This window comes from Natator depressus, chromosome 6, assembly GCF_965152275.1.
Source record: "Natator depressus isolate rNatDep1 chromosome 6, rNatDep2.hap1, whole genome shotgun sequence".
NCBI lineage: Eukaryota > Metazoa > Chordata > Testudines > Cheloniidae > Natator > Natator depressus.
Genome location: NC_134239.1, coordinates 108,514,786 through 108,528,786, shown reverse-complemented (window position 1 = coordinate 108,528,786; position 14,001 = coordinate 108,514,786). Strand labels below are relative to the sequence as shown.

General features: G+C 43.9%; 1 protein-coding gene across 9 annotated transcripts in view; it reads left to right on the top strand.

Annotated features, from left to right (window-relative positions):
• Positions 1–14,001, top strand: part of BEGAIN (brain enriched guanylate kinase associated) — a 251,206-nt gene that overhangs the window by 115,368 nt on the left and 121,837 nt on the right. For 6 of the 9 annotated variants that reach the window (XM_074956235.1, XM_074956237.1, XM_074956236.1 and 3 more), the window contains one exon: positions 12,146–12,235. The exons of 2 other annotated variants lie outside the window; for them this stretch is intronic. In XM_074956235.1, the coding sequence (XP_074812336.1) occupies positions 12,146–12,235 (90 nt within the window). Of the gene's footprint in view, positions 1–11,688; positions 11,900–12,145; positions 12,236–14,001 lie in introns of those variants that run through there. One more of the 9 variants, XM_074956242.1, reaches the window with a different exon arrangement.

Here is a 14,001-nt window from a genome sequence, read left to right as displayed (position 1 = left end):
AAAGCAGGACCAATCCCCAGTTTTTGCCCCAGATCCCTAAATGGCCCCCTCAGGGATTGAACTCACAACCCTGGGTTTAGCAGGCCAATGCTCAAACCCCTGAGCTACCCCTCCCCCCCTCTTTCCCCTCTGGGACCTCTCCCCTCATCCTAATCCCATCAGTTCCCAGAAGAACGGCCAGTCTCGCCCAGTTATCACAGGGTAGACTAAATTCGGGGCCACCTGTATGTCAGTGATAGCTGTATGGTTTTGTATCATTACCTGTACTTACCTTGTGGGTATGGATGTACATCCCCATGGATGTACTGAAGGAGTATAGTGCCCAAAGGTTCTTTCTCACCCCAGCTCTCTCTGACCATTGTCTGACTACAGCCCATGTCTATTAAGTTTTGGACACTGACCCCATTAACCTATACCAGAACCACCAGTTTCTCCTATCCCCTCTTGCAGGCTCTGGTTTGGCTACCCAAACCTGTCCATAACTACAATCTATATTCAAACAATCTTGTTGGAATTGGACTGGTTGACTTCACACGAAGCAGTTGTCTGACTGGGGCTTGGAGACACACTCCAATCGAGCTCCAGGCAGAAGGGAACTTGCTGCCCAGGAATTCTTGCTGATTGGCCATAGACACAGTGACACTTGGAAGGTATGTAGTGAATGGGGCAAGATGCTGCACGAAGAGAAAGGATAGTTAAGGCAGTTGACTGCCGTGCTGGAGAATTGGATTCTATCCCTGCCACAGAGTTCCTATAAGATTCTGAGCATAACCACTTAAGCTGAGGCTTTAAACCAAAATCTTCCACAGCAGGTCACTAAACTGAATGGTCTTTGTTTTCTGGGTGCACAATGTGAGACACCTGGGACCAGATCTGCAGAAGTGCTGAGCGCTCACAACTGCAACTGAAGTTAGTTGGCGCTGTGCTATGAACAATATACAGTACTAGAAAAATGCTAAGTACCACTTCTCGCAACTTCCCTTGAATCCTCTGTACCTCACAACTCAGAACCCTCCTCACAGGAGGAAACAAGCAGATTCAGCATTAGCAAATTTCCACATTGCCTGCTGGTGACTCATTACAGCTCAGCAGATTCATCACAATAGCTTTCCCCATAACACCTCAGAAGACCTTTGATCTTAAACTAAACTATTCTACTTTCATAGATTTTAGAAAGCTCCAGAAAACAGAACAAACATTAACACTTGAAACTAGGGCCCAGATCCAGAAAGGTAGTTGGTCTCCTAATTTCCATTGAAACCTTTGTGGATCTGGGCCTACGTGTCCACAACTTGGCATATCTACTATTTAAGTCATTTTAAGATTCAAGTTTGTATTAAAATTTGGAAACAGATCTAACATGCTTTATCAAATTGAATAAATTCACTTAAAGTAGCAGACCAGTGTTAGTTAAAGCAAAAATGGCAGAAATTATGCTTTAACTTGTCTTACGGGACATAAATAGTGCTGTATAAAAAGTATATAAATAACAATGTCAGAGCTTGGATAATCCTAGTAGCGGATGTCTCCCGACAATGTATGTGTCCATTCACAGCCCCTTCATTTCAAGACACCCTTCAAAAATGTAGTCAGTTTAACCCTGCCCTAATATACGGCCTGATTTTGACATCTTTACTCCTGGGTACCTTACTTCCCTATTCCTTTCAAGAGCAAGAGCAAGGGTGGTAAAATCAGGCCAAGTATTATTCACTTTGGGTATGTCTGCTCAAACAGTTATTCACCTAAGCCTTGGAAAGTCTGAGAAAGCAACAGCTGTGAAATGTCCAACCCTCAGGAGGCAGGAGAAACACTATCATCTTCTCTGTGGCTTGTAAAAATCTTCACATCTCTTCTTGTATACCAGGAATAGTGTCTTTGGAAGAAGAGTGTATGAGCCAAATTTATGCTTAGCAGAAGCTTCCGCTTTTGCTTCAGCTTTTACCCATCTGCAAAAACTGGGGATTTCTTTTTCTTTTCCATTGTGTTTTCCTCTCCCAAAACATTATTACTTAAATATGCTAGTTGCAAAGCAGCTCTTCTGCGTCTGTCCCAGTCATAAAAGGATCTGTCATCTGCCACCCTCAATAAACGGAAAAGCAGCTATTTGTTCTTGCGGGACAGTGAATTGATGTATTGTGCATAGTTAACGAGCAAGTATCTTGGACTTGTTTGCAAAGTGACTATTGGTCTCAAAGTAATTCATGTGGTTCCTGGCAGCTTGGTTGGAGACTAAATTCAAAGTAATATATTGAATATACCAGGCCAATAGTTTGCCTTGTAGAATAAGTGAAAACAGGTTATTACAGTAGTATGCATGGAGTAAGACCTCACTTGACATCAGAATTTGTTTCCGTTCCATCACCCACAGAGCAGGATGCTAAGGAAACTGTTGTGTGGAAGAGCCTGAAGACATTAAGAATCAATAAAGATATGAAAAAAGAGAAAGCTCAGAAAGATGAATGATATTGTCAGCATACAGTATAATAATACAGTATTCCAAAATAGCAATCAGGAGGTTTTATCGGCATTTAATCAGGCTATTTATAGAGGAGGACATTTTTCATGCAGGAAATAACACTGGCTGTATACTATAACTATAAAAATATTACTTTTAAGCAGGCCATGCTGGTTATATTGTTTTAGCAGCTAGTCCTTTATGGAGAAAAAAATGGTCACTGAACTGATAACATTTTCCTTTCCCCCCCCCCAAAATTATAATTTCTAATGCATGACAGATAACGTATGTATGTGTTATCACTGGCAGACTAGAAAAGCACACAATTTCCCACGTAAGTCAGGAATGCTGCTAAATTCATTTTCATATTTATATGCCAGGCAAATAAATAAATTGTATAATCACTCATTATCTCTCAACCTTGCACTTGCGAATTGGATTAGAGTGACTACAACTGACACTGATTATCTGAGACAGGATGTTATTAAATCCCTTTTGGGGAGTTTTGTAAGCTGAGATCTGTCACATTTGGAGCAGAGAGCATTTCTCTATATTAACTTGTGTATGAGCAATTATGCAGGACTTACTAGCAAAGCAAGAAACAACAGGCACTGAGAAGCAATAAGAGAGAGTAAAATTAATATTTCTCCATTGTGTACCAGAACATTAATTTGCTTATTTCCTTAATATGCTTTGGCAAGCATATCTGCACGAAAACTGCTAGCTGTATGCAGTACAGAATGCATGGACCTAGCATTCCTAGGGTAGGATATCTTCCCACATGGATGCTAATGCTATATCACTTTCATTTTACACCAGGTTTGGCAAAACTTACCAGTGCATTTTAGCTATATAGATAGATTTCTGGCAGTCAGATTTTTCCGAGTTTTGGGTTCATATGAATTGCAAAACTCAAACGCCCCATGTAAAGAGTGTCCCTCTGGGGCGCCTCCCTAGCTGGGCTGGGGCCCCTCGCTATGCCCACTTTACACCATAGGGTTGGCCTAGTATAAGCCACAGCCTCCTACTCGTGGTAGTGGCCTCGCCTTTGTGGGTCTGCTTACTTTGCTTCTGAGTGGGGGAAAAGAAAAAGTATAGGTCAACATAAACCAAGCCCCTCCTGGGGTCAACAACTGCAAGGCACCACCTTACTTCAGGGATGCCTGGGTAGCAGCTTTGCTGGAGTTCTTATGGCTGGGTAGCCAAATCAGTCCCTCTCTATGTGGCTTGCCCCTTGGGTTCGCTGGACTCCTCACAAAGCTGGGGTGGTTTCTGGCATAAGGATTCCTCCTGCTGTTTCAGGAGCCACTCTAGTCATTCCCTTCTCAGGGCTTCCCCGCCTTGCATACTGCAGCTTCCTCCTTTTAAAGCCCTCCTTCTTACCATGCATGATTTGCAGGGCTACCTCAGCCCACAGAATCTCCCAAGCCCCTTCCCAGTCAGTGCTGGGTTTAAATACCTCATCACATACCCTGCCCCTCAAAAATGACCCCAGGGAGTTGAGTTCTATGGTGGGCATGCTGTCCTTTGCAGCTGTAGTGTCTGCCCTCTGAGAAAAGAAACAGGCGTTTTTATGGGTCTTGCTGACTCTGTGGGACACCTAGAACCTGTGTGGTTGTAGAGGTAGGTACCAGTGCATGATCCTCGCATCCACTTCCTTTTCTATTACTGAGTATGCCTTTTCACACAGCAATCATTTTCAACACAGATACAAGATGTGGTGTTCCTCTCCTTTGAAGGTTTGTGAGTACAGCCCCAAGCCCCACATCTGATGTGCCTGTCTGGAGTATGGACTTCTTTGAAAAGTGAGGGTTGCAGAGCACTGGTTCACAACATAAGCTCTCTTTTAATGTTCACAAGGCCTTATTACAAGCATCAGACCACTGTATCTTTCATTGTCTTCCATCCTTCACGTGGTCAGTAAGAGGGGCTTCAATAGTTGCGAAGTTTGGCATTAAGCACTGTGTTACCTAGCCAAACCCAGGAACTCTCTATCTTGCTTCTTTCTCATGGGCATCAAGTAGTTGGCCAAAGCCTGCACCTTGTCTGCCCACCTCCCACCATGTATCCCAAGTATGTAGCTTCATGGTTTCCGGTCCTGCACTAAACTGGGTTGGTAGTTAGGCTGGTGCTGGCAATGAACTGTACTGCTGTGGTAATGTGGCTGAGATGACTGTCCCAATCTTGGTTTTATATATACTATTTCACCTAAATAGGCAGCAGAGTATCGCCCATGCAGAAGGAGAACCCGGTCTATTAGTCTTTGAAAGATCACTGCCACACGATGCAGCCCGAACACATCATTCAAAAGTAATACAGCCTGAATGGTGTGGTGAATGCAGTCTTCTCTCTGGACTCCAGAATGAAAGGAATCTACCAGTACCCTTTTGCAAAATCAAATGTAGATATGTACCTTGCTGCCCCAAGACATTCCAGTAGCTTATCTATCGTAGGCACGGAATATACATCAAACTTGGAAATTGCATTGACTTTATGGAAATCCATGCAAAATCTCATTATGCCATCAGGTTTTGGGATGAGAACTGTGGGGCTTCAACACTCACTGAGTGACTCCTCCACCACACCCAGGACCAGCATAGTTTGGAGTTCAGTCTTGACAGTGTCCCACATCCTCCCGTAAGGGTCAAGCAGTCTTTCTTACTGTTTGTCCAGGTTGTATCTCAGTATAATGGTATGTCAAGTGAGTGTATCACAGTAGACTTGAAAACACTGCTTCTATCAGCTGGTCCAGCTGAGTGTCTTGAGTTGGCTTGTCCCTAGTGTCTCCCCAATCTCAACAGAGCTGGTCTTTACCATTGTTGGGATCTCAGGGCCTAACTCAGGGTCTGTGGCAAGGGGAGTAATAAAAAGGGCCTCCCTATCATGCCAGACCTTGAGTAAGTTCACATGATAGATTTGGGTTTCTCTCCTTTTCCCTGGGTGCCATAACTCATAATCTACGGGGCCTATCTGACACAGTACCTCAAAAACCTCTTGCCATTGGGCCAATAACTTGGACTGGGAGCTCACCAACATTGGCTAAATCCCAAGAACACCAGTCCCATCACCTCCTTTCCATCTACCCACACTGGGACCACTACTTTAGTGGGGCTTTTCTTGCATGCCCTAGCCTCTACAGTCCATGCTTCCCCTTAGTCACACTACATGCTGGGGCAGTCTCTGCAACAATGACCTGCCTATCCACAGGACAAACACTTCCCACCCGACAGTGCAGACGTTGGAGGCGGGCACTGCGGGAGGCTCTTCTGTCAGCCTGACTTCGCTTGGGTCTCAACATGATCCCTACTGGGCAGAGACTATAGGGTCGAGGGAGGGGGATTTCTTCTCAGATTGTCTCCCTTCCTTGCTGTCCTGCTGTGTGGGGACCCAGCCTCCTTTCCAGGAATCTGGGTCCTAGTGGGGGTGAGTTGGGTCTTATGCCACACATCACTGTCTCACAGTGAGTTCCTTTGTCTGCCAACGCTCAGCCTCTGGGTGTCTCAATAGGGTTATCAGCAACTAGATAATTCTCCATAAGACCCACTGCCTCCTTCAAGGTCTCAGGCCTATGCCTTAACACCCAACCTGAAGCAGGCAAGATCTTGCTCAGTGAGAATGAATTCCACCACCTATTCTCCCATCCGGAACTCCAGCCTCAGCTACTGCCAGCAGTGGTCCTTTAACTTCTGGGCTATTGCCCGAGGGCATGTGCCCAGTGAGTACCTCTCCTCCTGGGAATGCCTATGGTGGGTCTCCTGGGATATATCTAAGTATCTGAGGATGGCTCTTTGACCCTCATATAATCCTGCACCCCTGCTGAGTCAAGTTCACAGTATGCAGCTTGAATGGATCCCAACAGCTGGGGTGCGAATAGTGTGGCCCAGTGCTCCTGCAGAGGAAGCCTTCTGCTCAAAAGCAGTGAGAAGTGCCTTAGAGTCAATCAGGGTGCCCATCTTAGCCAGTTTCATAGCGATGGGCATGCGGGAGGGCAGAGTTCATGGCCTCTGAACCCTAAGTGTCCCTTGGGGCTGAAGCACTGTTGCATCTGTTGCACCAGGTTCTGTTGTTATGCCTGTTGGTGCACGGCTAATTCCGTCATCATCAGTTGCTGCTGCTGTACCAGCTGTGGCTGGGTGGCCTGCTGCTGCTAGTTTTCTGTGAGCCATTGAAACAGTTGTTCCAGATCCATTCTAAGGTTGTTTTGGTCAGGCACCTCTCAACTTCGAACCTCTTTCCCCTCCCCCTTTTCCCCTTCAGCAGGGCCAACCAACTGCCTGCACTCTCCATCACTTTGTAAAAAGAGTCCCTCTGGGGCACCTCCTTAGCTGGGCTGGGACTCCTCGCTGCACCCACTTTCCACCACAGGGTTGGCCTAGTACAGGCCACAACCTCTTAGTCATAATAGTGGCCTCGCCTTTGTGGGGCTGCTTACTTTGCTTCTGGGTTGGGGGAAAGCAAACGTTCAGATCAACGCAAACCAAGCCCCTCCTGGGGTCAATAGAAAGGCAAAAAAAGTCCAAGACACTGGTTAACCAAGTCAGCCCCATCCCATCGGGCTTGCCCCTGCAGTTGCTGGACTCCTCGCAGAGCTGGGGTGGTTCCTGGCATGAGGCTTCCTCCTGCTGTGTCAGGAGCCATTCTAGTTTCTCCCTGCTCAGGGTTTCCGTATTTTGTGTACTGCAGCTTCCTCTTTCTAAAGCCCTCCTCCCTACCAAGTACGATTGGCAGGACTGGAGGGGTGGGGTGACCTCAGCACATAGCGCCTCCCTAGCCCCTTCCCTGTCAATGCGGGGTTTGTACACCGTGTCATACCCCAGTTCTCCACTGCATTCAAGCACAGGAGGATGCAGGAAGCCAGTTATAGCCGTCTGATCATCGGTTACCCAGCCACAGTGGAAGTTAGTCCAACTTTCCCTGCAGGCATAAACTCCAAGGGCAGGCACAGGGTCACCTGGGGAGCAGGCTCAGTAGAGCTCTGTTCCACCAAGCCCCTGTCCCAATCCCACCACAGCACACTCCCAGCATGACTGTTCCATACACTGGCATAGCAGCTTTCATGCAGACACATGGATGAATTTTAAGTGGCAGGCTGCAACTTTTATTAAATTTAAATACAGGAGAGGGGCACTACCTGTCCATCACCTGTAATCTCCTATACCAAGCATTTAGGTGGTTCCAGTACAAGGGTTACAGGGCTCCTACCATATAACCTGTAAGTAGGTTAGGAGTTACAGGGACCTACCATATAACCCGTAACTAGGTTGGGAGTTACAGGGTCCTACCATATAACCTGTAACTAGTTTGGGGGTTACAGGGTTCCTATCATATAACCTGTAACTCATGCAAGGGAGACAGGGCGCCTATCATATAACCTATAACTCAGGGTAGCCTCTCCTCAGCTTACCCCCCAGAACCCACCTTGTTCTGAGTCCTACCACCCTCCCCGCAGCCAGAAAGATGGTGACCTCAGCCCATGAGGGCTCCAAGGTCTCACCCAATCTCATGAACCTAAGGCCCCTCAGCAAAATCCCAGTTCTTTTATTTCTGGGAATCATTTATTTTATCCTTTTAACCACATTGTGAACTGGCCAAAAGGGGGCACCAGCAACTACCTTGGTCACACACACCCCTAACCAGCCACCTGGTATCACAATTCCTGCCCATTCCTTTCCCACACATTCCATCCCCATATGACAGCACCTCCACTTGACAAATGCACGCCAGGCAAATCAGACTCGGAGGGCCTACTACAAGGGGCTACCAAGCCCACAGTTAGTCCTTCAGCTGTCACAAGCCAGGGTTACAGACTTGTTGGGGCCATCACAAGCAGATCCCTATTGACAACTGGGTGATCCCCCAGAATCTGTCAATCTGAAATCAAGACGAAGCATCGGCAGATACCATTATCCACTCCTGGGACTGGCACTTGCAAGAAAAAGGATATTAAAACAGAGTCACTGTAAAATGGAGGCCCTTGACAGTCTCCTTACCCAAGTTAGCCAACTGTCTATTTAGAATATGGACCATGGATCCGTGCATGGTTGAGAGCTGTTCCATAGGGAGGCAGCCCAGACTTATTTCTTCCTTTGTGCCAAAGAATGGCTGCTTGTAGTATCCTAGGGTGGAACAGGGCTCAATTCATCATGGAGGCAGCTAACCCCCTGGGGCCACGGGGATACCACAAACACACTCCCTAGAAACTGGGAGGGAGATGGGAGTGGGAGAACCAAGTCTCAAGTTTACACCCAAACATTTTGGGTTGTAATGAGGTAGCTGCGGGGGAGGAGGGGGGCATGTAAAAGCTCAGTTCCATAGGTTAAAATGACTTTGTATGGATTTTTGAAGGATGTGTACTGGATTGCTAGCAGAATGTTTACCCAGTGCATAGTTGACATATGAATTTATGAAAGGTAATGGCAGAAGGGCTATCCAGAGAATAAACCTGTCTAGGCAATAAGTCAGTGTGTTTCCCTAGGATGCCGATCAGCACCCTAGTTACACCCACTGCTGAAGGGGAGGTGATGCATCAGTCTGACAGTGATCCTGCTATATCCAAGCCAGCCTTATGGACTTGCCTAATGTAAGTGTGAGGAACCCCAAATGACTCTTTGGAACAATATGTGTGAAGTGGATTTCCCACAAAGTACCGAGGGAAAAGCGTCTGCTTCAAGCAAGTCTGTTTCAGCAGTCTGTCTCTGCCAGAAGTAACACAGTGAAGGCAGGGAACTGATCAGCCAGACTATATCCCAGTCCAAATGGAGTGAGACACTCCACCCAAGAGAGGCAATGACTGTGGAACCAGAAGCCTAGGTGTGGGTACCCTTGCTGAACTCCTAAAGGGAAATATAGGTGCAGTTGCCCTAAATTGTGACATATAACCAGAAGCCACTACCCAGAACACAAAGCTCAGGTGGCCTCATGACCACCTGAAGTTCCGTCAGTGTAATTTCTTTTGCCTCTTTAAGAGCCTCTATCAGTGCCCTGACCAATTCCAGCTTCTCTGCAGGGAACCTAGAAACACAACAACCTATGTCCAGTTCAATGCCCAGGTATGTTACAACTTCTGTTTTTTCAGTGGTGAGGGGGAACCCTGAGGCACTCAGCTAGGTTCAGAAATGCCTGAAGCATGTACTCACCATTGTCTGTCCCAAGTTTTCCTGCAAATAATAAGTAATTGAGATAGTGCACTACGTGATTCAGGCCAATCTTATATACAATTGCCTGTGGCTCCACCCTCTTGCTGGCCAGAGTAGATGTCCAGCCATGTGCAGAGAGGAGAGGGAAGGAATGTAAATTACACCCTTTTAAAGGCTGCTGTAATTTACCCCATTTCCCCTCTTTCTCCTCAGTCCCCTCCCCCTTTCAGAACAAGAGGGGAGCAGGGTTCAACTGTGCCTCAGAGGGATGTCTCTGAGGTTCAAGATCTCCAGTGCTAGTCAGTCCTGGGGTAGAGCAGCTTATGTATCACCATCTGCTCAGCGCTGTGCCTAAAGCATCATCTATCCCTAACTAATCACAAGATTTCAGAGAAACAGGAAAGTTTGCCTGAAATGCGTTACTGGTGGCTAAGCCATAGCACCCCAACACTTATCTCAAACAAGAAACCTCAGCTGATCTTCTAAAATGATAAACTTCTCAATGATTAATCAACAGTTGAAGCATGATGATATCTAGAAACTAATAAGCTCTTCTCTTATTTACACTAGGGTATTTAATTTTTAACACTCCAGCAAGGCATCATTTGAGTTATTATTCATTAAGATGCTAGAGTATTGGAAGCAGACCAGACCTCATCACAAGATTGAAGAAACTGCTTGTAGTTTTGCTATCAGTTGTTAATTGTGAGGTGCATATAAACCTGTCCTGTGGTGCATTGGTTACATTAGAACATCAGTAAGATTATTCCCTCGTCTATGGATCATATAGATTTTTCAGGGTTCTTTTAAAGCACTCTCCGATCGGATTCTTGTAAATGGTGATGCATAGTTGGCATTTTTGTATAGGGGTTAACAGATGTTTTGCACAATTCTTCAATTTCAAAAGGGGAATTTTCATTTAAATTCTAAGTTAAATGGCAGGCTGTGGCCCTTATTTTCCCAAGTAAAGGCATCATTCTGCTACCCACACACTCAAACAATGGGTATTAATTATTATTATTATCATAGGGTATTAATCAATGTGGGTAAATCTTATAGTAGTATCTTTAATGGGTATTATAATCCAGAGGGATTATTTTCTTTAATTATATTATTTGCTTTGGCAACATCCCGTTGGGCCAAATTCTGTTCTCAGATATATCTACGTTAATCTGGAATGATTTCACTGACTTGACTGAGCAAAATTTTGCTGTGGTCCTCATTGGGAGTTATCTGAGGAAGGGTTTAGATCCTCAGGATTTGGCACAAAGCTACTACTATAGTAATAAAGTGCACTTACACAGTGCTGTTCATCAGGGTATTCAAAGTGCATCATCTAGGTATCCCTTGCGTTTGAGATGTAGCTGTTGCCAACTTCACTTTACCGTAACTGCAGCAATCAGTAAGGTTGTCCTTTACATCATTGTTCCAGTTCTGTTCAGATATTCTCAGTGCAGGGTTATGCAGGTGCAGCAATTACACCCTGTTCTGAATATGCATCCCACTATGTCTAGAGAAGCCTATACAAACACATGCTGATGGGTTGTTCCTTATAAGACTAAGTACTCATTAATTATGAACACTGGAAAGTAGGATATCCTGCACACGTTGTCATTAGCCATCAGATACATTACAAGCTATATAAACATTCTTGGTTGTTAAATATGAATAGTAATTAGGTGAACAAAATTACGGTCTTTGTTTCCATGCCAAGAAGTATTAGGCTGCATTTTTAAGGCATGCGGGAAAACAATCTGGATTCAGCTTGTAGGGCCAGAGCCAATAGTTCTTACTCAGATGTTACTCAGGAAAACCTGCCATTGACTTGAGTAGGAATTTGCCTAAACAAGGACTGAATAGAATTCTGGGAAATATCCAGTCTTCCCAGTACTGCTTGATGTTAATGTTGGGCAGTGATTAAATATTGTACAGGAGTTCCTGTTGATGATATGCCTACCTGTTATCCTTTTGTTGGCTCTGAGTCCGCTTCTGCTGAGTGTTAATTATGGTTTATGTTGCTTGTTCAGGTTTATTCGCTTTTGTGTTTTTCATTTTCAGCAAACTTTTTACAGCTATTTTTCTGCTGCTGTTGGATGTGCACAGTACATGGAATGCAGAACTTGAATCTCAGCCCAGATTTAATTAAACGTACTACTGCCACAGTGCACAAAAGTTACTTTGATGGCCCAATTGATACTAAATATAAATCTGTTTAACTTGATGTGGTACAGTGCAACTATAAAGACCTAATTACTGAGCGGGTGCTGCTCTAGTGAAGTCAATGAGGATGCACCCATTTAGACCCAGGGTGAGTTTGGTCCTACAAATCTTTTTTGTGACCTACAACAGGTCTCATGTAAGATAACCAACAAAGATGTGGGTTGAAACAACATCTTGTGTGTAGATTTAATATTGCTTTAAAGTAATATAGTGTGAATTTCAATACATTACTTGAATATCTAAATTATGTCGTAACCTGCTAGTAAGCAGGTTGTCTAGCTAGGTATCTTATGAGCCATACCTAGCCATGGTTTATCCTCTATTCATGCTGCAGGGTACGAAATTCCTGGGTGCCAACCTGCCTATGGCAACCTAGAATTCTCCAGGGCAGGCTCGCAAAATCTTCACCTACCCTCTGGGACAGGTAATTAAAAAGTGATGTTTTGTTAAGTTATGCTTTCTTTCTAACTTTCTCATGTCAATCGTTTGTTTCTATTCTTCACATCAGTCTTTAGTTACTCACATCTATACAATGCTATACAATATTTCTGAATCAGGGAAGTAGCAGCAAATCTATTTGATAGTATTCTAGATGATTGTCTCGTGGCAGCTTGTAGTAATTATTACCAGTATGTATAAAAGCTGCAGTATTTTCAGATTCCTACTATTAGTTGTTAGCTTTTCAGTCAGTGTGGTTATGAAAATACATACACATTTCATCCATTATTGATGTAACAGTAATTTGACCAGGTTACATTTCTTAATTGCCAATGTTTATATATTTCTAGATCTCTTTTGTTCTTTTTTTCCTTGGGCTCCATGAATCAGGTTCTCTCAAAGTAATAGGTGCATAGATGATGAAAGGATATGCTGGAGACAGGCTTACATGGAACAGTCATGATTAATTTTAGCTTGATGTTCCTGTGTAGCAAGTCGTATAAAGTAAACTAAACTAATGACTTTTTCCATTTTTTCCCCATACTTGTCTTTCATTTTCTCCTACTATCTCCACGGATTTCTCCTTTGTTCCTTTTGCTGGTATCCACCCAACATCATTAAAAGTTGCAGGTACCTAGAAGTGATACTGTTCACTCATCCTATAAAATTTTCACTGGGACAAATATTCAAAGTGGAAAATTCATAAGACAACAAAATAATGGTAGGCTTGCCCTTAGGGTGTCTTGTTGCAATATGCAGATTTTCCTCCGAGAAGTGTTGTGGTTTCCCACCCTTACAGAGATCTTAGTACAAGAAAGAATATATATATATAGGATTCTTCAGATACTTCTTGGCACACTGTATATTACAGAGTGTGCTGAAGAGGGGGAAGAGCCATTCGACATTTGGAGAGAAGTAGACTTCCATGAGCAGCGAACATGTCATGTACTGGGAAAGTGGTTTAAATTACAGTACATATTTTCTAATCCTTAAATTAACTGCAAATGACTTCTATTTTTACCATGGTCCAGATATGAGAATAACTTTGCTTCATGGCATCTCTGCTTCCTGTCCTGGCTGAAACCAGGAAGTGACCAATGGAACCAAGATAAAGCAATATATTTCCACCCTTACAAAAAGAGTTTGCGTTTCAATTTGGCGTGATGTTTGGGAATTCATTTTAATCAGAACTAGTTTGCCCTCCCATAGTGTAACCATTCAGTGTGATCTTACATGTGTTTCTTTTTAAATGGATTACTATCATGGAGTTTGGAGGGCTTGACTATGGTATAAGGTACAGTATATAGTAGTCTTGGTTTATGACCAGCTAAATGGTTTTATTCTTGTTATGCCTGCTAAGCACACCTGAAATTCATTCACTGTCCATTTGTAGTCCTTAGTTTCTAATAAAAATGAGCTTGCATTTAGGGAAAAAATATCACAGCTGGATTTCAAACACTCCAAAGTTTTAGGGTATTCAGATCCTGAATTTTGGATCAGGCATTACTAGTTCCTGCAAAAATGTTTACCAACTTTTAAATGGAGCAGAGTAAGCTTAAAAGATTATGCTAATATTATTGCATGAGCAGCTGAAAGAACTGCAAAATGAACCAACCATGCAAAAATAATTTTGTGATGATAAAACCTAAAAATAATTATGAGTTCCAAGGTAAATACACCCAAACCATATGCAAACTGTTCAAAATTCTTAGTTCTTCAAAACGTATCTGGAAATCTCACCAGAATTGGCTT